Raw genomic sequence first — 27,069 nt, forward strand, 5'->3', positions numbered from 1 at the left:
GTTTCACCCTCTTGTGGCCTTGTTGAATAACAAACTTTCATCTTTAGCTAGAGCTGATTGTCTTAGTGAAAAGAAAAGAGAACCCTGTTCAGATTAAAAGGAGTCCCTTCTCAACACTTGGTGATTTGAGGAGGAAGTTTACTAGTGACAGTGCTGCAGCTCCCTAGATAAGGTAGGCTTTGAGGTGAATTGCAGAGGCACATTTAAGAGGAAGCTAACTAAATAAAGGAAGGAAAAGGGAATAGATGAGTATATTTTGTGTGACATGAGGTAAGGAGGAGGAGGAGGAGGCATGTGTGATTCCTTTGTGGCAGTTGTATTGATTTAGCCTGCTGTAGAATTCTTTTGTGAAATCCTTTTAATAAAGTTATCCCTTTCTGGTTCTTAGGATGATAGTAATATTGGCAACGCTACACTTATTGGCAAACTTTAGTTGCCCTGAAGAGCTGGTCTCTGAGCTGCCTTGAAGCACTCGTGAGTTCTGTAATAGTCCTCCCATGATGGTGTTGAGCAGAGACTTCGAGGAGAAGGTTTACTGGAAAGAATTCTGCAGCTCACCAGAGTGTATAGGCATTAAGGTGAATTGCATCGATGCACTTAAGTAGGAGCTAGCTAAACAAAGGAAAGAGCAAGGAATCGATGGATAGTTTTATAGTGACATGCACTAAGGTGGAGGTCTAGTTCGACCTAATCCTTGTTGGTGGAGATCACAGATTGAGAAAAGTGTTGGTGCGGTGTATCCTGTACATTATATGTGTCGCGGTCACTGCTGCAAAGGAAGAGCAGTACAGGACAGGGACAGGCCTTTTGGCCCACCACATAGGATGCCGTGTCCAATGTCTGGCATGTGGCAAAGCAAGTGCTGTCTTGCATGGTGTCAGCTTTTCTTGAAGGCTGTTGGACTTGCACCAACCTTATGAGATACTTTAGCACACTCCTGGCTTCAGCCTTGTAGACAGATTGTAGAGATCTTGTACTCTATGTCACAACTGATGAGAGCAAGTGTTCCAAATGCCTCTTAACTATCCTATTCATGTGCTATGCTAACTACAGGGATTGGGAATAGTTACCCTAAGATCCCTGTGTTCCTCAAAGCTATCCAGTGTCTTGCCATTTGTTACATACTCTCTGATCTTGTTTCTTCTTCCAAAGTGCATTATCTCATGCTGATCAGGTTTAAATACCATCTTTCACTTGTCTGCTCATCTGACCAACACATCGATATCTTCCTTAACCTACAGCCATCTTCTTTGCGATTGAACACTCCACCAATCTTGGTGTCGTTTGCAAATTTGCTTAACACCCCTCACCACATAATTTTTCATCTATATCATTTTTATTTATAACAAGCAATAAGAGACCCAGTGCTGATCTTTGTGGTACACCACTGGATACCAGCCTCCAGTCACCTGGACAGCCTTCTGCCATTACCCATTGTGTCGTATTACTAAGCCAGTTTCTGATCCATCTCGCCAAGTTTCCCAGGATTCTACGTGCTATCACCTTCTCAATCAGTCTTCCATTGGGTGTGAAGGGGATCAACTGCCAGTGTGGGTTATTCCTTTTTAGGTGTGATTTTGTTCTGGAAGCTTCACCAATTTCAGCAAAGTCTAAAGGGACAGGAGTGTCATAGTCACAACAATCGATGGATAGTTTTATAGTGACATGCACTAAGGTGGAGGTCTAGTTCGACCTAATCCTTGTTGGTAGAGATCACAGATTGAGAAAAGTGTTGGTGCGGTGTATCCTGTATATTATATGTGGCGCAGTCACTGCTGCAAAGGAGGAGCAGTACAGGACAGGAACTAAGGTGGAGTTGGGCACAAGAATTTTCAAAGAACCTCCCTGTTTGCCAAAATGAGGGAGCCTCTTGCTGTAAAAAGTGTGCAACTCCAAATGGAAGGCATTTGTTCACCCAGTTTAACTATAACTCCCTGTAGCTCAGGCATTCTGTGGATAAGTCCATCCCTGAGCAACGCATGGGACAGCGGAGCTAATCTGTGTTCTTCTACTGGGCAACAGATGTGGTCCCACAACTTGGAACAATTTCTGATTCTTTTATCCAAAGCTACTTAAATTAGCTTAATTTTGATGCGTGCATGAAACATTTCAGATGCTGGGAGGTTTGAGTCTGATAACGATGAAGCTTTTGATGAGAATCAATATGGCAAAACAGAACATTCTTAAGAGGCGGTGACTGTCAATGGTGGTTCCTCTCCAAACCGTCTTATCTAAACTAATACAAATGCAGAGAGTGCTGGAGAAACTCAGCAGGTCTGACAGCATCTGTAGAGAGGAAAGCAGAGTTAATGGTTTGAGTCTCGTGACTCTGTCAAAACTGACTCAGTGTTTTACTCTTCAGACGATGGCAGATTTGCTCAGGTTCTCCAGCACTTTGTGGCCTTTGTTTCAGATAGCCAGCATTCACAACATTTTTTGTTTTTGTCTCATCTAAACTAAAACCTGGAATGAACAGCTTGCCTTGTGAGGAAAGCCTAGATGCTAGGCCTGTATCCTCTGGAGTTTAGAGTCAGAGGTGACTTAATTGAAACATATATGATCCTGAGTGGACTTGACTGGATGTTCAAAAGACATTTTCTCTGGTGGGAGAATGTAGAATTAGGAGATCATCGTTTAAAAATAAGGAGTAGCACATTTAAGACAGATGAGGAACCCTTTTTCTTCCCAGAGAGGGCGTGTCATTGGGATTCCCTTCCTCAAGAGGCAGTCGATGCAGAATCTTTAAAATTTTTATAGCAAAATTAGATTGATTCTTGATTACAAAGGGGCTGGAAGATTATAGGGGTTTTGCAGAGTAGTGGAGTTGAAGATAAAATGAGATCGTATTGAATGGTGGAGCAGTTTGAAGGGCTGATTGGCCTACTTCTGTTCCTTATTTGCTTTGTTCAGATTGATTCAGCTTGGATGTGGAAGTCAAACTTTACAGAAGTAAGGAAAGCCGTAGGCAGACTTGTTGTCTTGTAGCACATCTATTTCCAACCAGTGCCTGTAGTGTCAGCCTCTGAAATAAATATAATGCAGGGTGAATCTATACAGTCTCTCTCACTTCAAAAAGATGTCCTCTACACTGATTTATTTTTATTGACCGTTTTACGATGTGATTAGTATCTGGTGCAAAGTTACATTCTTAGACTGGGCGGTGGGGGTGGGATCTTGAAAGTGCTGTGGGTTCACATGTATATTCTAAATAAATGACACCCAGAGCCTTAAAGAAATGGTTTCATGCCCTGTACACTGGTGCCTCTAGCTTCTTCCTATGATGTTGAAAGTGTAAAGGCTGGTTTTATTCTAATTTTCCATAGTTCAAATTTATGGCTAGCAGCGAAGAACTATTCCAAACATCCTATGAAGTATCTGGATCACTGTATGAATTGAGCACCCGGGGAGTATGACTTGGGTTTATACTTTGTTTGTGTTCGTTTTCAAAAAAAAAGAGTCTATAAAGTGCCATCTGTAGTTCACGTTTTTAAAATCAGGATTTCATTTCTCTTGCTGTTTTCACTTGCAGCTGTGCACTGATGGAAATAAGTTGACCCAGCCCAGAATAAACTTCTCACCATGTTTCCAAAATAAACAGGGTGTTCGCACGTGGAAAGTGGGCCGGAGGCTCCGAGTTTATGACTGACAGCAGTAAAGTACTTTTCCACACCAAGCCACCACCCTAGTCAAACCTGTCAATCTGTCAACACTGACTGAGACTCTGAGCTTTGTTGGCTGGACCTCAGTGACACAGGCAGAAGTGGGTACTGCAGATGCTGGAGATTAGAGTCAAGCTTAGGGTGGTGCTGGAAAAACACAGCAGGTCAGGCAGCATCCGAGGAGCAGGAACATCTACGTTTCGGGCAAAACGGATCATCAAAATCACATGCCGCAAGACTTTTCATTGGGCGATCCTGTATTTGCTGTATCAGAAGTGAGAATTTTTTTTCCTATTTCAATGGAAATTCTTAAACCCTTTCAGTTTTTAAGTTGGGTTTCTCACACATGCTGTGAGATTTTTCATGGGTCAGTGTGTCAGCCATGGTTCAGCAGGTCCTGCCCCTTCGGTGTAACACTGTATTGCATTGTCACGTGTGATGTACTTCCCATGAAATGTTTAACCAAGTGATATAAAGGTCACTACCTGAAGGGGAGCCTTCTCCCAGTGTAGTGGCCACTGTTTCTCCCATTCTTGACATCTTTTAAAAAGCAGACCATCTAGTCATTGTCCTCTCGCTGTTTGAGGGATTTTATTCTCCCTGAACCCAGTCTAGTTTGCAGAATCTCTCAGCATTTGGTTCACTCTTAACTTTCCTCCAAAGTAGCCCAGCACGTCTCGTGATTGTACCAAACTGCTACAGAAATGTCAAAACGGAGTAAAACCAGGGAGATTGCCCAGCACCGATCTGGTCCACAATGAATTATTTTTTGCAGCTTGGGTTCTAAAGTGGAAGCCCAATGTACAGCTTTGAATTTCATTTGAATTTCCATGTTGTGTGTTAATACTGGGGGCATCTTAGTTTTAGTTCCAGTTTTTAAAAATAATGTGAGTGGTGGTGATGTGTTTGGAATTATTTTCTCCCTGCATTTTAATATGCTAAACCCTTGAGTTGAACAGTGCATTTGGGTTTGGGGGGTGGGGGGGATGGTGAGAAAAGGTGGATGAAGAAAATAACTAATTTTTTTTTCCAAAAATGTTGGAGAAACTTGGCAGGTCTGGCAGCATTTGTGGAGGGAGAAACAGAGTTAATGTTTCAAGTCCAATGACTCTTCTTTAGAATTCACTGAAACATAACTGATCTTTTGCCTGGGTTGTAGGGATCCATTATGACAGAAAAATAGAAACTTCCAGAAGAACCAGGCAATTGGAAAGTTTCACTCGGAGAAGTGGTCCTTGGCAGCAGAAGTATCATTAATAAGTAGCTCCCGAAGCTGTTAGGCATGGAAGGAAAAGTAGTGTCTGGATGAAAGCTGTGGAAACAGAAAGCTGTGGAGGAAGTGAGTTTAAGGAGCCCATGTTAAATGAGTGAGCTGTGTTAACAGTTTTGTGTCAGAGTCACTGAAAGAGACGAAAATGTGTTGCTGGTTAAAGCACAGCAGGTCAGGCAGCATCCAAGGAACAGGAAATTCGACGTTTCGGGCCAGAGCCCTTCATCAGGAATCTTCCTGTTCCTTGGATGCTGCCTGACCTGCTGTGCTTTAACCAGCAACACATTTTCAGCTCTGATCTCCAGCATCTGCAGACTTCACTTTTTATTCTCTGAAAGAGACACCTAACTAACTAGTGCCAAATGACTGCAGAAAATTGCCGAAATGAAACTAGTTCTTGTGCCAACTGGTCAAGGAGCTTGAAATTGGAAACCAGGTGACCCTTTACTGAAGTTTGAGTGTCTGGAAGGCTGTTGTTAAACGTAAGACTTCTCATCCTAAGCAGTTACCATTGACTAGAAACTGAACTGGACTCCCCATTTAAATATAGTGGCTACAAGAGCAGATCAGAGGCTAGGAATACTGAAGTGAGTAACTCACCATCTAATTCCCCAAAGCCTGCGCAACATCAACAAGGTACAAGTTTAGGGTATGTTGGAATGCTCCCCACTCACCTGGCTGGGTGCAGCTTCAACAACACTCTTAAGCTTGACATCATCCAGGAAAAAGCAGAACACTCGATTTGCACTGCATCCACAAACCTTAATTCCCTCTGTCATTGATGCTCAGCAGTGTGTACCATCTTCAAGGTGCACTTTGGAAATTCACCAAAGCTCGTTAGACAGCATGCTACAACCCAGAGATGCTCCTGCCTTGAAAGACAAGGAATGCTGATGCATGGGAATATCACTAACTGCAGGTTACCTTCAATCCACTCACCATCATTAAGTTGGAAATGTATTATTATTCCTTCATTCCAGTATTAATATCATCTGGGATCATTACGCACTGGAAATGAGAATTAAACTCCTCTATGCTGCAAGTCTTGGTCAAAATTTGGGCTTGGCTGATAATTAGTAAGTAACATTTGTGTCATACAAGTGCCAGGTGATGATCATCTGGAAATCCAGCATCTCCCTTGGCATCTAATGGCATTAAAATCAATCAACATATCAACATCATAAGGGTTACCATTGATCAGAAACTGAACTAAACTGGTACATAAACACAATGGCTACAAGAGCAGAGCAAAGGTTAGGAATCCTGTGGCAAGTAACTCACCTCTTCTCTTTTCAAAACCTGTCTACAATCTACAAGACACCAGTGAAGAGTGTTTAGGACAACTCCCCACTTGCCTGGATGAGTGCAGCGCCAACAGCACTCAAGGTTTGTCATCATCCAAGGCAAAGCAGCCCATTTGACCCATCCCAATTACCACCTTCAGTATTCACTCCCATCTCCACACAGCAGTGTACTGTCTATGAGATCCACTGCTACAACTCACCAATTCTCATTTGGCATTACTGTCCAAACCAATTATTTCTACCACCCGGAAGGACAACAGATGCTTGGGAGCACCGCCGCCTGCAAGTTCCCCTCCATTCTGACTTGGAAATACTTGAGTTCTTATATCCCATAGAATTGTTTAAAAGCACAGTGGGTGTACCGTCACCCCAAAGACTGCGGTGGTTCAAGAAGGTGGTTCACCATCCTCCTGCAGATTAATTTGTGATGGGCAATAAATGCTGGCCTTGCCATTAACACATGCATCGCGTGAGTAAAAATAAGCCCTTCATTTGAACTGTCAGCAGGGAATGCTCATCTGGCTTTGAGTTAGTGAAATAGCAGGAGTAGCATTGGCACTTTAATGCAGCAAAGTGAGTGGCAATAGAGTCTGGCAGGAGGAAAACAAGAAATGGAAGTATGCAATTTAGAAAGCTATCAGCTTGTGGAGAAATATAGAGAATCCTTCAAAGTAAGATTCAGGTAAATAAAACTGTCAAAGGAAGCAATTGCAGTACTGGTTTTACATTGGTGATAGGTAATAACGCCAGACTCATCTGTGATTCACATCATTTTGTGCATCCAAGCCAATGATGTCAACATTATGGATTGGTACGCTCTTTCAGCATCACTGGGCTGGATATTATTTATTGACTGAAGCTCCCTCTTGCCTTTTACCATCCATTTATCTGTCACCGGTGTTGTGATTCCATTATCCTCATTACTTGAGGTGTTTAATTTATACAAATGAAAGTGACCATTTAGCTCCATTAGTTCTCAACTTTTAATACAGTGTAATGGGATATGATATTACAGGAAGCCATGTGGAATGTACTAATTATTTAAAGAAGTCTAGATAAGTTAAATTGGAAAGAAATGGTCTAAGAATATGAGAAAGTGAGGACTGCGAATGCCGGGTCAGAGTTGAAGAGTGTGGTGCTGGAAAAGCACAGCCCGTTTGGCAGCAGCTGAGGAGCAGGAAAATCGACGTATCAGGCATTCATGATGAAGTGCTTATGCCTGAAACGTTGACTCTCTTGCTCCTCGGATGCTGCCTGACCTGCTGCACTTTTCCAGCACCACACTCTTTGAATAAGAACACGAGAAATAGGAATAGACGTGGGAGCTGTATTGATGGTAAACTTGCGTATGTTACTTTCTGTCACTTCATCTTAAGCTTTTATCAAAATAATTATGAAGGGTGAGAGTTATGATGAGAATATTAAGTAGTTGCATTGGTTTCAGGAATGGTTAAAATGAGTAGATGCAATATGAAGTGATATTGGATAATTGTTGGAGATGATTATAGAAAAGAAAGTGGCTCCATAACAGTTTCAAACTGTGATCACTCAGCCGTCGTCCCTGACCTAAGCTGAGAAAAGCAGTCAGATATAAGATAGTAGAGGCTTTGATCACAATGGTCAATGGACAATCTTCTATGGACAGATAAACAATGCTGTGGATCAGGAGAGCAGCCAATGCTCTGTTAAAGAAGGATACATTGTGCAATTGGTCAAATATCCATTGTGATCAAACTCAACAGAATTCATCATTTAAGCATTGAGGTGTGAGGGCTCATCAAGGACATCCAATCAGAACGTTAAGAGCAAGTTGTGTTTGAGAGCATTTCTAAATATCTTTTGAAATGATTGATTAGACAGTTGATGTAATGGATATGTTTCATATACATTTACAAAGTCTGTTCATTGAATTCTCAAGATGTTTGTTGCAAAAACTAAAGTGAAATACAATATGGTAACATGAATAGATATTGGATAATGGACCAGAAATAGTGTTATGGATGTTACTCGGATTTGAAAAGGGTACGAATGCTGGAACTACATTTCCATACTGTACAGAATTAGTATGCTTAAAACTGATCTGAAATGACAGAAGGAAAGACTATAGCTTCTTGTTTGACTTTAAGGATTAGTACTACAGACTCTAAAGTCACAAATACAATTTAATGCAGAAAATAAGAGTGAAAGTATTTTGGTAAGGAAAAAGGAATGGAATTATGGAGTAATTTAATTTATGAATCTTGTAGCTGAATATGAAGAATCTTTGGAAACTAGCAATGTAAGTGGATGAAACCATATAAACAGCAGATTAGGTTTATCATTCGGGATAATGGTAAAGTTGTACAGGGCAATTGTTCACTTACAATTTGTGTTTTAGTTGCCCTGCTATAGGAAGGCAGTTAAAGTCATAATGAGTGTACAGATTCATTAGGACAACACGAGAGATGTTTTGAGCAGAGACATGGGATACAGTGCCTACCGGGCATGGCACCTACATTAAAGAGATTTAAAATCATAAAAAGAATCTGGTCAGTGATGAGGAGTCACCAAATTTAAAATGATCCTTGGTGAGAGGACAAGTTAAAATTCATTCTGTTCCCCCGTCAAGAATTGCGAAGCATGGAATATTTTAATTTTTGAGGCTGAAGCTATTACATTTATAGAGTCATAGAGATATACAGCATGGCAACAGACAACTTTGGGTTGGGATATCTGGTCGGCATGGACCAATCTAGTCTCACCTGCCAGCACCCGGCCCATATCCCTCAACCCTTCCTATTCATCTACCCATCCAAATGCCTCTTAAATGTTGCAATTGTACCAGCCTCCACCACCTCCTCTAGCAGCTCATTCCATACCCGTACCACCCTCTGTGTGAAAACGTTGCCACTTGGGTCTCTTTTAAATTTTTCCCCTCTCACCCTAAACCTATGCCCTCTAGTTCTGGACTCCCCCACCACAGGGAAAAGACTTTGCCTATTTACCCTATCCAGCCCCTCATGATTTTGTAAACCTACTGAAGCAAACAATGATGATTTAAGGCCAAGGGGAGCAATCTGGGCAGTAAGGCTAGGTTTGGATTGTTCCAGCAATGATCCAGTGGGCAAGTGCCTACCTTCTGTTCTGGAAATTTCTTTGGTTCTAGCTTGAGTCTTAGAATCATCAAACATGTGTTACTTGACACTTGCTGTCAGACAAAAGGCAAGAATATTTCCTGCTGTCTAAATGATTGAATTTAAACTAGTATCCTGCTAGGAGTAGTCTCGTGGGAAACTGAGACAGACCAATAACATCTGTGGTCTTCAGCTCAGAATAGTAATAAACATCCATAAGTTATCATCTTCCTTTGCACGCTTTTAGATGTGCTAAGTATTTTCATTTTTCTGTTTGTAATTTGAGATTTGCTGATTTCCCTATGAAGTCAATAATTAACTCCATAACTTTGAATAGTCTGCTTAAAACAGTAACTCTTTTGAAAAAGTAATTCTGTCCGCATAGTTGTCTTTGTGTATTATAAAGCGTGACTTACAGTTGTTTTGAATTTTTTTTCCCCTTACTGTGACCCTGGATCAGACAGCCAGGTTTATATTAAACAGCTAACAAAAACAAAGTGTTGGAAAAGCTCAGCAGGTCTGGCAGCATCTGTAGAGAGAAATCAGAGTTAACGTTTCAGGTCCAGTTCAGACGAAGGGTCACGTGACCTGAAACATTAACTCTGATTTCTCTCTACAGATGCTGCCAGACCTGCTGAGCTTTTCCAGCATTTTTTGTTTGTTTCCGATTTACAACATCTGCAGTTCTTTTGGCTTTTAAATGATAGATCTGTTGAATTATGCACGCTAACAGCACTGGGTCAATTCCCACACTGACTGAGGTTGCCATGAAAATTCTGCCTTCTCACCTTGACTGTTCGCTCAGGTTAAATTCAGCGCCAGTCACCTCTCTCTAATAAGACAACAGCCCTGTGATCCTCTGGAACAATGACAGTGTTACCCTTTTACAGTAAAATACAGACAACTTGCAGGACATGGATATAGGTTAAGGTTCCATAGAGCCAATAATAGACTAGAAGGGAAGCCAAATCAGCAAGTTTATAACTTGCTTAAAAAAAAAGCTTGCATGTATGAAGTGCTATTAAAGATGCTTCAGGACATTCCAAGGTTCTGTTTAGACATCAAAGCTTCACCCGGAAGCCCACTAAAGATGTTTCCTAGTATGGTGACAAAACATCTGGAAATGAACCTTCCAGGTCAGCGAGCAAACCTACATCCAGCACCATCTCTATAATGTAGGAAAGCATAGTACCAACGAATGACTGACTGAACTGGTCAGGTCCTAAAGGACCTAACTGCTGGACTGGGTCTGTGGCAGGTGGTGAGGAAGCCAACAAGAGGGAAAAATGTACTTGACCTCGTTCTTACCAATATGCCAACTCCACGTGCATCTGTCCATGACTTATCAGCAAAAGTGACAAACACACGGTCATTGTGGAGATGAAGTTCTGCCTGCATGTTCAGAAAACCCTCCATTGTGTTGTGTGGCACTGTCACTGTGCTAAATGAGACAGACTTTGAAAAGATCTAGCAACTGTGGGCCATCAATAGCAGCAGCAGAATTTTATTCCAGCACAATCTAACCTCATTGCCCAGCATATTCCCCATTCAACCATTACCATTAAGCCAGAGGATTGACCCTGGTTCAATGCAGAGTGCAGGAGAACATATCAGGAGCAGCACCAAGCATTCCTGAAGATGAGGTGTCAATCTGGTGAAGCTACCAAACAGGGCAACCATCATGCCAAACACCATAAGCAGCAAGTGATAGGGTTAAGACATCTCACAACCAACAGATCAGAGCTAATCTCTGCAGATTTACAACATGTGAATGATAGTGGACAAATAAACAACTCACTGGAGGAGAAGGCTTCAGAAATATCCCCAACCATAATGATGGAAGAGCCCAACGCATCAATGCAAAAGGTAAGGCTGAAGCTTTCACAGCAATATTCTGCCAGAAATGTTAAGTGGATGATCCATCTCAGCCTCCACCAGTGGTCCCCAGCATCACAGATACCAATCTTCAGCCAATTCCATTCACTCCATGTGAAATCAAGAAATGCTTGGAAGCACTAGACACCGCAAAGACTATGGACCCTGATAACGTTTTGGTAATAGTACTGGAGACCTGTGCTTTAGAACATGCTGCACACCAGGCCAAGCTGTTCTACTACAGTTACAGCACTGGCATCTACCCGACAATGTGGAAAGTCACCTATGTATCTCCTGTACACACAAAGCAGGATAAATCCAAACCTCTGGCCAATTACTGCCCCATCGGTCTACTCAACCAAAGGAAAAGGGATGGGAGGTGACATTAATGGTACTATCAAGCAGCCCTGCTCAGTAATAACCTGCTCACTGTTGCCCAGTTTGGGTTCTGTCAGGGCCACGCAGCTCCTGACTTCATTATAGTCTTGCTTCAAACATGGGCAAGAGAGCTGAATTCCAGAGGTGAGGGGAGAGTGAAAGCCCTTGCATTCAACAGAGTGTGGCATCAATGAGCCCTAACAAAACTGGGTATTAGGGTGATTTTTCCACTGATTGGAGTTATACCTGACTCATAGGAAGATGGCTGTGGTTATTGGCAGTCAATCATCTCTCAGCTCCAGGACATCCTTGCAGAAGTTTCTCGGGTTTGTGTCCTAGGCCCAACTATCTCCAGCTGCTTCATCAATGACCTTCCCTCCATCATAAGGTCTGAAGTGGAGATGTTTGCCAATGATTGCACAATGTTTAGCACAATTCGTAACTCCTCAGATACTGATGCAGTTCATGTTCAAATACAACAAAATTTGGACAATATCCAGGCTTAGGCTGACAAGTGGCAAGTTATGCTTGTGCCACACAAATGCCAGGAAATGACCATTTCCATTGAGACAATCTGACCACTGACCCTTGACATTCAATTGTTTTACCATCAGTGAATCCCCCACTATCAACACCCTGGGGATTACCATTGATCAGAAACTGGACTCTCCACATAAACACAGTGGCTACAAGAGCAGGTCAGAGGCTAGGAATACTACAAGTAAGTCATCCCCTGGCTCTCCAAAGACTGTCCACCATTTACAAGGCGCAAGTCAGGAGTGTGATAGAATGCTCCCCACTTGCCTGGATGGGTGCAGCTCCAACAACAACACAATCAAGCAGCCCATTTGATTGGCACCACATCCACAAGCATCCACTCCCTCCTCCATCAATGCTCTGTATTAGCACTGTGTACTATTCTAAAGATGCACTGTAGAAGTTCACCAAAGACCCTCTGATAGCACCTTCCATCTAGAAGGACAAGGGCAGCAGATACATGGGAACACCTCCACCTTGCAAGTTCCCCTCCAAGCCACTCGCTATCCTGACTTGGAAAATATCGCTATTCCTTCACTCTCACTGGGTCAGAATCCTGGAATTCACTCCCTAATAGCATTGTGGATCTACTTCCAGTAGGTGAACTGCAAAGATTTAAGAAGGCAGCTCACCACCATCTTCTCGGGGGCAACAAGAGATGGGCAATAAATGCTGGCCGAACAGCCACATCTACATCCCACAAGTCAATTTTTTAAAAAATGTATGATCTGCTCTGATGGTGATTGAAATGCAATTATGGTCATTGCAATGGGAGAATTTCTCTATTCTGAATAATGTTGAAATCATTAGGTAATGGCCAAAACCTTGATAGTACAATACTCTGCACTGGAACATAGGCCTGAACTATGTGCTGAAGACCTGATGGAGTTTTGAACCCATAACCTTCCTCCCATAACGCCATTGAGCAAGTTGGTTTTGTGACATTCTGGCTGCTCCATTGTCAATTTTACTGATACAGAAGAACCACGTTATGACTACTGGAGGCTTAATCATGAAATGTTGTCAACACTCAAAGCTGTTGTATTCCTCATTTCTGATGAAAATAAGCATGTATCACAGATCACATATGCCATTTGTACTAACATCTGTCTAGAGATGTTGATTCTCCATAAGGTTCTATGGTTCTGATCGTCCTTCAGTGTCTCTTCCGAACAATCATAAATAAATTTTGGTGAACGTTGACAGATAATTTCTCTTGAGATGATATGATAAACCCGATCCTGGCTTGTCTGCTACCTACATGTGTATTCTTACAAGTAAAGGTCACCACACACAACTTAGGGGCTAGGATACTGACTTTATTTGTGAATGTTTCTTTGAGGTTCTCTCTCTAACCTTTTATCCCCTCAGGTTGATTGTACTCCCCATGAAAGATTTGTGAACTTGCACTAGGATGGAGCATAGGCAGATGAAACACTTGCTTCCTACAATGTCAGTGGAAGAATTGACTTGATGCATCGATAAAAGGCTTGTGCCCGAAATGTTGATTCTCCTGCTCCTCAGATGTTGCCTGACCTACTGTACTTTTCCAATGCCACCCTCTTGACTCTTGATGCATCAAAAGTCACCTGTCTCTAAAGAGCGAGAATTTGTTGGATTTCTTCAGATTTCTGCAAAGTGGTATTATTTTTGCTTTTGGAACAAAGAAATGTTGAATAAGCCATTTAGCCTGCCTTGTCTGCTTGATCATTCAATTCGACCATTTTCTTCACACAAACTTTAGAGTTTAATATGAGGAAAGCAGGTAACAGCTCTGAGTTTTGACAGCTTGGGGCCCTTAAATTCATGCAAGTTGTGTAAGTGCAGATACCTGTGTCTTTCTTATGAAAATTAAATAATAATTTTTTGTTTCTTTTTTTTGTTTTCCATCTCCCTTCTAGAAAATGGTTCCTGGAGAAGTTGTGTCCTGAAGGTTAGTGAATTTAGGGCTTTAAATGTCTTAATTTTATATCATTTATGAAAATGCTTATTGCCTGCCTGCATCCCACACATTGCTGTAAGCTGATGATATGTCGAAGTTATTGAACATGGGAATTAGGAAGGAATCAATAGTGTCTCACCTTAATGCAGAGGAAAGATTTGAAGAATCAGAAAAAAGGCTGAGTGAATTCATTGCCAAATCAACTATGCAAAGCAAATTAGGGAACGCAAAACTGGCCTGTGAGAAAAATGTGAAGGAATATTAAAAAATTTCTTATTTCTAAATTTTATATTGCTAAATTTATCTAAGAATTCATTTACTTGAAGGAATGAGGCTCCACACTTTTATCCCCAGGAAGTGAACAATTAAGAGGATGATTGGAAGGTGTTTATAATTATTCTCGTTGAAAGGTACTTGTGCCGTTAACTTAATAATTTTCAATGGATTGATTCTTGGGCAATTCTTGTTGAACAATGAACTGGAAGACAGAGGTTGAGGAAAAGGTGAGTTTTTGTTTCACAAAGCCTGTAGCAGAGCTGCCCAGACTTTCTCCAGGAATCTGTGGCAATCACAATCTGCATGGCATCTCTACTTCACCACACGTTACTGACGACAGGTTTTCACACTAATGGCATTGTTTGTTCATATCATTACATTTTTAGGAAAATTCCAACCCCTGGAATTCCCTGGCTAATTGGCCCTGAGCCCCAAGAACAAGCAAGTATTGAACGCTGAAAGCAGGCGCTATCCCAGGTATAGAAACAAAGCTAGGAGCAAGTGAGGGCTGCAGATGCTGGAGATCAGAGTTGAAAAGTGCAGTGCTGGAAAAGCACAGCAGGTCAGGCAGCATCCGAGGAGCAGAAGGGTTGACATTTTGGGCATCAGGAAAGGGTTTATGCCTGAAACATCGACTCTTGCTCCTCGGATGCTACCTGACCAGCTATGCTTTTCCAGTGCTGCACCTTTCAACACACAAACAAAGCTGGAGAACGTTTACAGGCACTATGATAAGACAGGAACGTAAGCAGGAAGATGAGTGGGGCCGAATGACCCTTTGTGCCTGCTCTGCCTTTAATAAGATTGTGATTGAACTTCTATAGCATTCCCTCTTTTGTGGCCCACTCCCATGTCTTTCAATTCATTTAGTGCCCAAAAGACTACTGATGTGCATCTTGAAATATATTTTACAACTAAGCATTCACAGTTCTCTGGAAGAATGAATTCCAATGATCCACAACCCATTGGTGAAGAACTTTCTCTCTGGTTAGTCCTAAATGACTGACCCCTTAGTCTATGACTCGTACTTTTAAGCTCTAGCCACAGTAACCCCTCAGTATCTACACTGTCAGATCCTCTCCATTTTTTTAACACATTTCAATGAGATTGTCAGCCATCCTTCTAAACCTGAGAATGTAAGTCTACTCTCCTCTCTCTTCTGAGGACAACACTAACATGCCTGGATTCAATCTCGTGAACCTCGTCACACCCTATCTAAGGCAAGTATATCCTTTCGTCGGTCTTGAGACCAACTCTGTTCGCAGTACTCCCAGATGTGGAGTTAGCAATTAATTGCAGTAAGATTTCTTTGCTCTTTAAACTCCAACACCTTTCTTATAAAGGCAAAAAAAAATCAATGTTTCCTTGCGGTAGCTGTATTACTGCACAAGCCCTCCAGTTTCTTTTTCTGAATGTCAATGCTCACTAGTCTCCTTTTTAGAAAAAACAACTTCTCCATTCTTGCTTCAAGTGGATAATTTCACACTTCTCCACATGACATTCCATTTGCCACATTCTTGCTCAATCGCCTTTAACTGTCCCGTGTACTTTTGGAGCCTGTTTATATCCTCCTCATAACTTACTTTATCATCAAACGTTGTATTGCACGTAAACATCAAGTGCACATGTCAGTCCCAGCCATCCAGCTGTTTCATTTGGATTGTAAATAGCTGAGGCCCAATACTGCTTAAGGCACTTCACCAATTACAACTGAGCAGTTCCAAAACAGACCATTTATTTTGACTGTTTTCTGTCTGTTGACCGGTCGTCAGTCCATGTTAATGTACAGCCTCAATTCTATTTGTTTGTAATCTAAATTTCATGGTCAGATTGGGAACTTTGACCCTGCATTCTGATTCAGCCCCTAGTTTCTCCCAAGTTAACCTTGTAATTTGCAAGACCTGCAGTTTTCCCTTTTTTTAACCATGTGATTGGAAGATGAACTTAACTTTTTGTGTGTTAAGTGTTAGAGAAGTTCTGTGGACTATGCCACAGCTCTCATTCTGAATGTGGCATAAGACACAAGCAGTTTATCAGCCCTAAAAATGGCAAGAACATATTGAGTAGAAAATGGAAAGTGATAAAACTTTGGCCACTTGCAAGGCAGATCACCGACATCTAAGAGTGACGACCAGGGAGTGATCTCATTGAGGGATTTACAATTGTTCAGGAAAGCTGCCTGCTGTGAGATTTGGAATTATAAGGGCCTGTATATATTCATGACCAGTGTATGGTATTCCTTAGTATATTTCAATAATAATAACTTGTTGTTCAGTTTCTCCGTTCGCTAGTACATTTTTCCAATCAAATTGCCAATACACTTCCTACTCCTACCAGGAGGGAGATGGCCTATTGCATAATGACCAGACCTGTCACTCCAGAACAGCTTGCAAGAGGTGTGATTCAAGTCGAGTATGCCAAATACTGCGAATAGTTCCTCAATGAATTGGCATAGTTCCCACAAACTGATGAAGGAGTAGTTGAAGTGTTTTTTTAATGACTGTGTTTGTATGACAAGCCGTGACCTTCTGGTCTCTTTTGAGCTTTCTATATATAAAACATATGTAAACACTTGCGCTGCATGGTGCTGTTTTGATACAGTTGATCATGAGCTTGACTGAGCTTAGAAGGAATCAATGCTCTGACCAATGAAAGCATGCATGTCAAAAGCCTTCTCCACACACTGTCTACCTGTGACTCTACTTCCAAAGAACCATGAACCTATACCCCTTGATTGAGGTTAGAAGGAAAAGTAAGACTGTTCCACCATTTCATTGAACTATCTTGAGTTCATTTGCTCATCCCTGTTCTAAATCTCTCAATACCCTCAACATTGATCAAACTTCATTTGACCTATTCAATAGATCAAGCCTCACGCCTCTAAAAGGTGTACACCCTACAGCACAATGGAATGACGTTCCTCTCCAGTGTATTGCATGGTGAGCAATACAGACTCAGAAAGCCACTGGATTCAATTCTAGCTAACTGTTTCACCTTCATACAACCAGTTCCTCTCCACAAACCTAGCAACCCTCGGCAACACCGAGCCACAGGAATCCAACAGCCTCTGGACTTCCCACAAGGCTGCAATTAAAAATGCTTGCAAAAACTCAGTCAGTCACTTAACTAGTAAGCATCAAGATTGGTTCAAGAGATCCAAGCACTCGTAAACCAGAAGCGCATGGCATTTCTGATCTTAAAGCAGCAATTGCACTCTGAAGAGTGGGGAGTGTTCTAGAACAAAGAGGTATAGGGTCATGGTTCCTTGGAAGTAGAGTCACCAGTAGACAGTGTGTGGAGAAGGCTTTTGGCATGCATGCTTTCATTGGTCAGAGCATTGATCTTAGGAGTTGGGATACCTTATCACAGCTGTACAAGACATTGCTAAGGCCACATTTGGAGTACTACGTGCAGTTCTGGTCATGGTGCCGTGGGCAAGTCAGGCAGCTGGGCCCAATTCCATGCTGTAGGCCTCAAAAAAAAAACTGAAAATGGCTCAGCCATCTTTGGCTTCCAGATTCCTGGGATAGAAGGGCGAAGAAAAATAAAATGAGCCTAGGTTCCTGCATGTAAAGTTCTGCTGTGTGCTCAGTAGGGAGCAGAATCAAACTTTCTAGCAATGGCTCTTAACTTCAACTCTGATGAAGAGTCATCTAGACTCAACGTTAACTAACTTGCTCTCCATGGATGTTGTCTAGCCCACTGTGATCTCCAGCATTTGTTGTTTCTAGTGTTGATTAAACTGCTGGTGTTCGTTGTCCAACGTTGTAAATGAAGGATGGCCAACACTCGTCTCCATCATTCGAGAGAAAACTAGAGCAAGATAAACAATGACATTGTGACTAAATGTCTTTTTGAAGTAGTTAAACCTGAAATGAGCTCAAAAATGCAATGAGCGTGCCAGTAGGCTTTAGTAATGGAACCCTACCGTTGTTTTTGTGAGGATATGTTTGATTGCCAATGTTGGATGTGAGCTTGTTTTTATTGAAATTTTCCCAACTATTCTTAAATGGAAGAATTCACCTTGCATTGGTGGGGTGGGGGGGGTGGTTGGAGGTTGCTTGATGCAGTGGAAAAATTGGGAGTTAAAGCCAGTTGTCTTGGAGCAGTGATCCCTCAGTGACTACTAATGGATCAGTACTGTGTCACCAATGTGCTACCTTATGGAATAGATAAGAGATTATTTTTAGGTGTGGTTGCAGGGAAATGCTGAACTGCTTTTCATATTATTGTTTGATTAGTTAGACTGGAATGTACGGTTCACAAAGTTTGCAGAGAATATAAAAATTGGCTATGAGATTGTTAATGAGGAAGAAAGTTGGAGACTACAGCAAGATATGTTGATTGATAATGTTAATAGAAGCATGACAAATGAAATTCAATCCATAGAAATGTGAAGTAATGAATTGGATACTTCAGACAAGGCAAGGGAATGCATGGTAAGTGATAAGAATCCTGAGCAGTGTAGAAAATACAATCATAGAATCATTATAGTGTGGAAACAGGCCATTCAACCCATCGAGTCCACACTGACTGTCCAAAGAAGCACTTCATGTCCACAGATTCCTAAAGGTAGCAGGACAGTTTGATAAGGTTATCAAAATGGCAAACATAATGTACTCTATGCTCCTCCTACACAGAAGTTAGAGCAGGAAAATAACAACAGTACAATATGAATAGGAAAGGTTTGAAGGGATATGGGCTGGGTGCTGGCAGGTGGGACTGGATTGGGTTTGGATAGCTGGTTGGCAAGGGCGAGTTGGACCAAAGGGTACATCTCTATGACTCTGTGACTATGAACTGTATAAAATGCATGTTAGGTGTGAAACTAGAGTATGGTGTGCATTGCATTTTGAGAAGGATGTGGTTGTTCTGGAGAAGAACAAGACATTGTGAGGAATGGGGAATTTAAGCCACAACAGTGAATAGGATAGAATCATAGAATTGCTACAGTGTGGAAGCAGGCCATTCAGCCCGTCAAGTCCACACAGACTCTACCCTTCAAAGAGCAGTCGATCCAGACCCGCCTCCCATCCCTGTGTTTCCCATGTCTAACCCACACATTCCTGGGTGCCATGGGCAATTTAGCGAGGCTGATCCACCTAACCTGCACATCTTTGGATGCCATGAGGCAGCAGTGCTAATCACTGAGCCACCGTGCCGGTGGGCTGGCTTTGTTACTTTTGAGAACAGAGGATGCTGAGTGGAGTTCTAATGGAAGTGTTTAAATCAAAGAACATGCCCTTAGTGGCCAGGTTAGTAACGAGAGGACCTTTTTAGATTCCAAGTGCAGCATTGTCAAAGAGCTACATGTTTATTCCACTCATGTACTTTATGTATACCTTTGCAAGTTTTATCCTTTTCTGAATGTGTACATTTAATTATGTGGGTGTGTTTACAACTAATGTAGGAACTTATTTGTTTCCCCTTTTGAAAGCAGATTAAATGGAGGCACAAAATTACTGGAGAAATTTTAAGTACAGGCAAAACGGATTTCATTGTAGACAAATGATGGGTCATGGATAAGGATTGTCTGTGCCTGACAAGTTGTTAATGGTTCTGCTTCTGTCACCCTTTTCCGACAGTACATTTCAGATCAATGTAACTGCACAAACAAAACTCCCTTACTCCCCTTGGAATTTTTGGCAACTTTCTTTAACCTTCTGGCTACACTATCTACTGGTTTCTGAAGAGGCAAACAGTTTTTTTTTTCTGTATCCCGTCTGTACAAACTCCGCATGTTTTCAAGCCAGTCTAAAAATAGCAAGAAGCCTCACAAAAAAGGTCAAGATTCATCATCAGTCAGACTGCGAAGTTAATCCAACTTGATTATAAATTAATAGCAGCGGATACCCGACCCTCCAGCAGTAGGAAAAAAACTGGCCATTAGTATTCATTCAACAGAACAAATTTACTGTAGCTATGTTACTGAGGTAGTCCCTCTTGTCAATTTGTAACATACTGGCATTTATCTTTTTCCAGGCTTGTTTAAGATGCTAGCAGGCTTTGAAGACAAATCAGCATATGCACTCTGCACTTTTGCATACAGCACAGGAAACCCGAACGACCAAGTAAAGCTCTTTCAAGGGAAAACACCGGTATGTATTTACAAAGGAGAGTGCGATGGTGAGAGTGACCCCATTTCTCTTCCCACACGACATGAGCCTGTTCAAAATCAGGGTGCTTATCAAGTGGACTAAAACCAAAACTGGAACTTCTGGAGCATATTCCGTGACCACAGGACTTACCACAGCCAGTGAGCTGTTATTACTGTGGTTGGAAGTGTGGCAATCAATTTGTGAACCATGAGCTCCCACCAAGAACAAGGTGATAACGAGCAGCCAATCTGGTTATGTGATGTTGATTGAAGGTTAAATGTTGGCCCAAACACCAGGGATCACTACCCCCCTCCTCTTTGGAACAGTGCTGTGGGATCTTCTACTCTCACCCATGAGGATAGCTGCGATCTCCAAAAGTGCAGCATTCCCTCTGTGCTGCAGTGGAGCATCCATTTTGATGATTGTGTTCAAGTCTCGGAGTGAGACTCAAACCTAGAACATTTTGACTGAAACAAAGGTGCTGCCAATTGAGCCGTGCCTGACAGCAGTTGTACATATGTCTCTAGATTTTTGTTCCTCCTCATACTTGACTGCAGTTGGAAGACATTGGGATAATTTAATTTTCTTCACTGTGCAGATTGACCACTGCGTTTTCTACAGTACAGCAGTAACTACATTATAGAAGTATTTTGTTAGCTTTCAAAGTATTTTAGGGCTTTTTTTTTGCAGTTGGGCACTAGAGGATCTTAGGATCAGGACATTGGGTATTCAGCCCCTTAGCCTTTCCCATCATTCAAGATCAAGGTTGATCTGTGCCTAACTCCACCTTGCCTCATGGCCCTTAACAAATCTTTGCATAAGAAAATTCCAACAAACTCCAATTTAAAACTAAGAATGCATCTTGTACTTATTGCTATTTGTGGAAGAGAGTTCCTAGCTTACTCTAGTTTTCATGCGTTCTTGTGGTGCAGTGCTAGTGTACTTACCTCTGAGCCAGGAGACCTGGGTTCAAGTCCCACCTGCTCTAGAGGTGTGTAATAACCTATCTGATTTAAAAATAAATACGCTAGTCTTAATGTAGAAGTCTTTCCTAATCTTACTCCTGAATAGTCTGGCTCAAAAATTTAGACCTTGCACCTTAATGATAGATTCCCCAACTAATGGAAATAATTTTTCCCCTTTTTTTTATTCTTGTCAGTTCCCCTTAATGTTTCAGTTGAATCATGCCTTACCTTCTCAATTCCAGACAAGACAATCCAGTCTCTCATCATGACTTAACCCTTGGAGTCCAGGCCTTTAATATCATTAAACCCATACAGCTGTCCCTCAAGGTCAATGTACCCTCATAATGTATTGTGCCTAAAATTGTTCTCGTCATTCCAAGTGTGGTTCACCCAGAGTTTTATGTAGCTGTTACATAATTTCTGTCTGTTTGAATTCAAACAAGTTAGGAATAAAGGCCAGCGCCACATTAGCCTTTTTGATTGGCTTACCTGTTCATGACATGTTCATCATCTTTGAAACTCCATTGTTTCTAGCTTTTCACCTTTTTATTGACTATCCTTGTTCTATCCTTGTCAGGCACAGACAATCCTTGTCCATGACCCACCATTTGTCTACAATGAAATCCGTTTTGCCTGTACTTAAAATTTCCCCAGTAATTTTGTGCCTCCATTTAATCTGCTTGCAATGTTAAATAATTTTGTGCCATTGGAAATCTTGGAAGTGTGACTTGCTACACCGTTGTCTAAGTTGAGGCCCTGACACAGGTCCTGGCAAGACACCACCATCCAGGTCATGCCATTTAGAGAGAACTTGCTCCTTTATTCCTATCTCATCCTGTTGCTCAGCCAATTTTCTAATCCAGCCAATTATTTACTTTTAAAGTCATGAGTTTCAACTATAATGAGCAGTCTGTTATAAAGAAAAAATGCTTTCTTGTCGGAGGGTCCTTTGAGAGTGTTGCCAGAGAGCACTTCTTCCCATAAGGGTTAGTGGAAATCCACAAGTACCAGGCAATGATCATAATGAAAAGAGAATCTAACCATTGCCCCTTGAAGTGGCATCATCATCACAGAATCCTGCCACCATCGGGGATTACTATTGACCATAAACTTAACTGGACTAGCTACATAAATACTTTGGCGACAAGGCTAGGAATCCTGCAGTGAGTAACTTGCCTCTTGGCCTTCAAATCCTGTCTGCCATCTGCAAGGCGCAAGTCAGGGGTGTGATGAAATACTCCACACTTGCCTGGATGAGTGCAGCTCCAACAACACTTGGGGCTTAACATCATCCAGGACAAAGCAATCCTCTGATTGGCACTGCATTCAACATTCACTCCCTTCACCACTGATGCTTACCATCCACAGGATTCACTATGTCAACTCACCAACATTCTTAAGGCTGCACCTTCTAAGCCTGCAATCTCTCACTGCTGAGAAGGGTGATTGAAATGCCTTCTGTCTTCAATCCTAAGACTGCAGATACTTGCAGCATTGCAACTTGAATGCTCCCCTGCAAGCCTTGTACCATCTTGACTGGGAATGAAATCACCATTCCTTCCCTGTTGCAGGGGCAAAATCCTGGATCTCCCTTCCTAACAGCACTGTGGGGTGTAACCAAACACTAAGAACTGCAGGATTTCAAGATGGCAGCTGACCACCCTCTCTCGGGATGTTATGAGTTGGTTTATCATGATGGATTTTTTATTTAAATGAGCTACAACCTTTCGTGGGGAGGCAAGAAATAAATTAATGTGATTGTGACAATGAGCTTGACAATTTATAACTTAAAAATGTGTTGCTGGAAAAGCACAGCAGGTCAGGCAGCATCAAAAAAGCAGGAGAATGTATGTTTCGGGCATAAGCCCTTCTTCAGGAAATGATAACTATGGGTAAACCATCCTTTCTGATTTTGACTCAAGGTGGTGGATGTCAATGAATTTTGGTAGAGAATTGTCAGTAGGAAGGGAACACACAATTTGAAAATGTGACATTTAAAAAATCCGAATGCCTCTATCTTTTTCATTAACCAGGGTAAAATAGTCGATCCCCGTGGACCCAGGAACTTTGGTTGGGATCCTTGTTTTCAGCCCGATGGATTTGATCAAACGTAAGTGCTGAAACCTTTTTCAAGTTGTTGGAGTACCAACCTTTTTAAACTTGTTGTGGGGTTGGGGGGGGGGGGGGGGCAGGTGCTGAAGATTGTACACAACTTGTTTTGCCGATTTCAATCACAGATATGTTTCTTTCTTTTGTTGTATCTCTCCAGCTATGCAGAAATGCCCAAAGCAGTAAAGAATTCAATATCCCACCGTTATAAAGCACTTCGTGAATTGGCCGATCATTTTATTGAAAATAACGATTCTTCCAAAAAGGCCAGGCTGGAAGGGAACAGCCATTAGTACCTGTTTGTACATCTTCTGTTTAACAAAAATACATGAATGTAATTTGTATCAAACTGGTGATAATAAATATCTAACTATATACTTTTTATGTAAGAGGTTAAATGGACTCGTGACTCAGCTCTATTTTTTTACACCACCCTCTATGTTAAACACCTCTTAGCTGTGTCTGAGAAATGATATTTTCTGAGGACAGACCTAATTGGACCCCCCAAGTGGGTCAGAGTTTTTGTTTCGATCTGGACAGCTAATTGATAGTCAACAGGCCTATGGAACAGCAGTACCTGGTAGAAATCCGTATTTTAAATTGTGAACACCTACCGTGGGGTCCCTTTAAAGACTGAGGTTAGGCTGCAGGTCATCCTTAATTCAGGGTAGCACTGACTCACAGAGGGCCTTGCATAATTGCCAGATAGAAGTCTGTTCCACGTGTCAACCCCTGGCCACATTACGGTTTGCTTTTATTGAGAAAGCAGATGGTGCAGTTCCAGCTTGTAAAGTTTTCAAGTCCTGTCATATTGAATATAGATGTCTGTTTTCATGTTCAATCAACCAAGGCACCATCAAATTCCTACCCAGTTTCTTTTTGTTACGGTAGGAGCTATGTTGCTGCAGTTAGCATTGAGCAATACAGCTAAGCACTTAAAAGCTTACCAAAGCCACAAAATTCCACTGTACCCTGCAACCAATTTTTTTTATCCACTTTATAAAAGTTTTTTTTTAAATCAATATATTTTATGGTTTGTTTTTCTTAAATTCTTACCTACCACATGGTGGTGAAATTCGGTATGCTGGCAAAACAGTTTTATAAGACAGGTGGGCCTTTTAAGTAGAATGACTCTTGAAGGGTATAATGTTGCACTTATTATGAAGGAATGCTCAATCCTGTTTGGAGTTGTGAACAATGTCTTGTTGTGACGTAAGCTGATACCTACACTGTAGTGCAACTATTACTGGAATCCCAACCATGGCATTTGCCTTTCAACATCCTCTCCCGCCACCCCAATAGTTATGCTTGTAAAATATTTTTAAGTTCTTAAAGGAAGGCTGAATTCAAAACATGTTTTGCAATCCTTCAAGCATTTGCCCTGGGGAAAAGAAAAAGAACTTTTGAACTGATTTCCACATTTTGTTTGCTTTGCTGAAGCATCCAGAGAGCAAGGTTGCCTTGGTAAGCCTTCCATTGCCTCACCTTGGTGTCTGTGCATTGTCTACAAGACAGTAGTGTGTCTTGAGTATCACGAATGCTGAGCCTTGTCGTGTCCATAGAGTATGGACAAGGACTTATTTGGCTGCCCTGGTCCCAGCTGAGACCCTTTAAATGAAACAAAAAACAGAAATTGCTAGAAAACCTAAGCAGAGCCCAGAAAAAGAAACAGGCAGGCAGACAAAGGGGTGTTTAATGATGAACCAGGGGGAAAGGAAAGTGACTAAAGGAGACCAGAAGGAGGTGAAAATAGGTAGGCTGAAAGAAGCCCTTTTCACAACACAGTCTTGGATGTGGGGTAGGTAAAAGACATGGAAGAAGATGCTCAGGCCCTATATTTACTGAACTCTGTATTGCATCCTGAAGACTGTAAAGTCCGCAGTGAAAAATCAGATGGTGTTCTTGCAGCTTGCACTGGGTCTCGTCAGAGCAAGCACGAGACATAGATGTTGGCCAGGGAACCCCATTGTTGTTTTGAAGTGGTAGGCAACAGGAAAATCATGGTCACTTTTGCAGGCCGATCTTGGGTGTTCCGCAAAGCGGTCGCCTAGTCTCTGTTTCACCTTTTCAGTGTAGAGGGGACTATACTCGACACTGTGAGAAGCCCTTAAGTGGCCATTTATTGGGGTCTCTTCCATCACTGGCTCCCTTTTGAAATCAGCTAATTTTCTTAATCTTAATCTTCCCTATCCCAGGTGCTCCCGGCTGACCTTGCCATCACAACACTCTAAGTTGGAGGCACCCCTCTGATACTGTGGACACTTGCACACGGTCTGGTAGAACTGCTGTCTCCTGAGTGAGGGATGTCCCACCTCTTGCCAGGCTATGAAACAGGTGGAATTCCCCCACCTACTGACAGAGCAGAAAATCCTTCCCCAGGAATCAAACCTTTCCACTTCTCTGTCCTCCCATGTAGTAATCTTCTCCTACAGCCACAGAATGAAAGAGCAGTGCTCATCTCACTGGGTGGTTCTATACTAATCATTTTCAGTTTTTGGTTAGATTTTACCAAAACTCACTCATTGCAGAACACAGAATATTAGTGCTACCAGAAGAATTCAAAACTTTCGTAAGAGCCTCGTGGAAAGCAGTGTCATTTACCTAAAACTTTGAAAGCTAACTACAGTAGCACCTCGACTTACGAACTTAATCCATTCCGGGACCTGGTTCGCAAACCAAAAAGTTCGCGAACTGAATCAATTTTCCCATTGTTTGGATATTTCCGGAGTCTTTTCTCTTTTTTTTGTCTCTTGGAGATTGGTGATGCCACAAGAAAACGATCCAGAGAAACTTGTTTTTTTCTTTGTTGCAGAATTTTCCGAAAATGGGACATCACATTGTCATTTAAAATGTTCACTGCTCTGTTGGTCACAGTTTTGTTAGGGTGATGCCTCTCAACAAAAGCCTGCACTTCACTCCATTTGCTACAGATGTCTTTGATTTGAACACTTGATACATCTTCCCTCTCTTCTTCCTCCTCTCCAGAATGCTCCTGCTGCATAACCTTCATCTGCTCCTGTTGCAATTCAACAAGATCTTCAGTGCTGAGTTCTTGTCTGTGGTCCTCCACCAGCTCTGCCACATCATCCTCGTCAACCTCCAAGCCCATATTTTGGCCCAGGATCACAATCTCGTTCACTACATTTACTGATGTCGCCTCCTCAAAACCCTCGAAGTCTCTCTCAGGTACACAATCTGGCCAAAGTTCCCTCCAGGCCGACTGCAACGTACGGAAAGAGACCTTGTTCCATGCCTTATCAATCAGGCTTATGCAGTGGAGGATATTGAAGTGGTCCTTCCAGTACTGACCAAGGGTCAAATCTGTGTTGTTGGTGACCTGGAAACACCTGGCAAACAGAGCCTTCGTATATAATTTTTTGAAATTTGCAATGACATTCTGGTCCATGGGTTGGATGAGAGGAGTGGTGTTGGGAGGAAGGAACTTTACTTTTATGAAGTTGTATTCAATGTCCAAGTCTTCTTCCAAATTTGAAGGATGGGTAGGAGCATTGTCCATTACTAGAAGACACTTAAGTGGCAAAT

At 41.9% G+C, this 27,069-nt stretch overlaps 1 protein-coding gene across 1 annotated transcript in view; it reads left to right on the forward strand.

The window, feature by feature from the left end:
• Positions 1 to 23,908, forward strand: part of itpa (inosine triphosphatase (nucleoside triphosphate pyrophosphatase)) — a 33,768-nt gene extending 9,860 nt beyond the window's left edge. Inside the window, exons 5-8 of the mRNA XM_060829689.1 lie at positions 14,038 to 14,069; positions 20,337 to 20,452; positions 23,451 to 23,527; positions 23,687 to 23,908. Coding sequence (XP_060685672.1) covers positions 14,038 to 14,069; positions 20,337 to 20,452; positions 23,451 to 23,527; positions 23,687 to 23,819 — 358 coding nt within the window. The 3' untranslated portion in view covers positions 23,820 to 23,908. The remainder of the gene's footprint in view (positions 1 to 14,037; positions 14,070 to 20,336; positions 20,453 to 23,450; positions 23,528 to 23,686) is intronic.
• The last annotated feature ends 3,161 nt before the right edge of the window (positions 23,909 to 27,069 follow it).

Source organism: Hemiscyllium ocellatum, chromosome 9 (genome assembly GCF_020745735.1).
Source record: "Hemiscyllium ocellatum isolate sHemOce1 chromosome 9, sHemOce1.pat.X.cur, whole genome shotgun sequence".
Lineage (NCBI taxonomy): Eukaryota > Metazoa > Chordata > Chondrichthyes > Orectolobiformes > Hemiscylliidae > Hemiscyllium > Hemiscyllium ocellatum.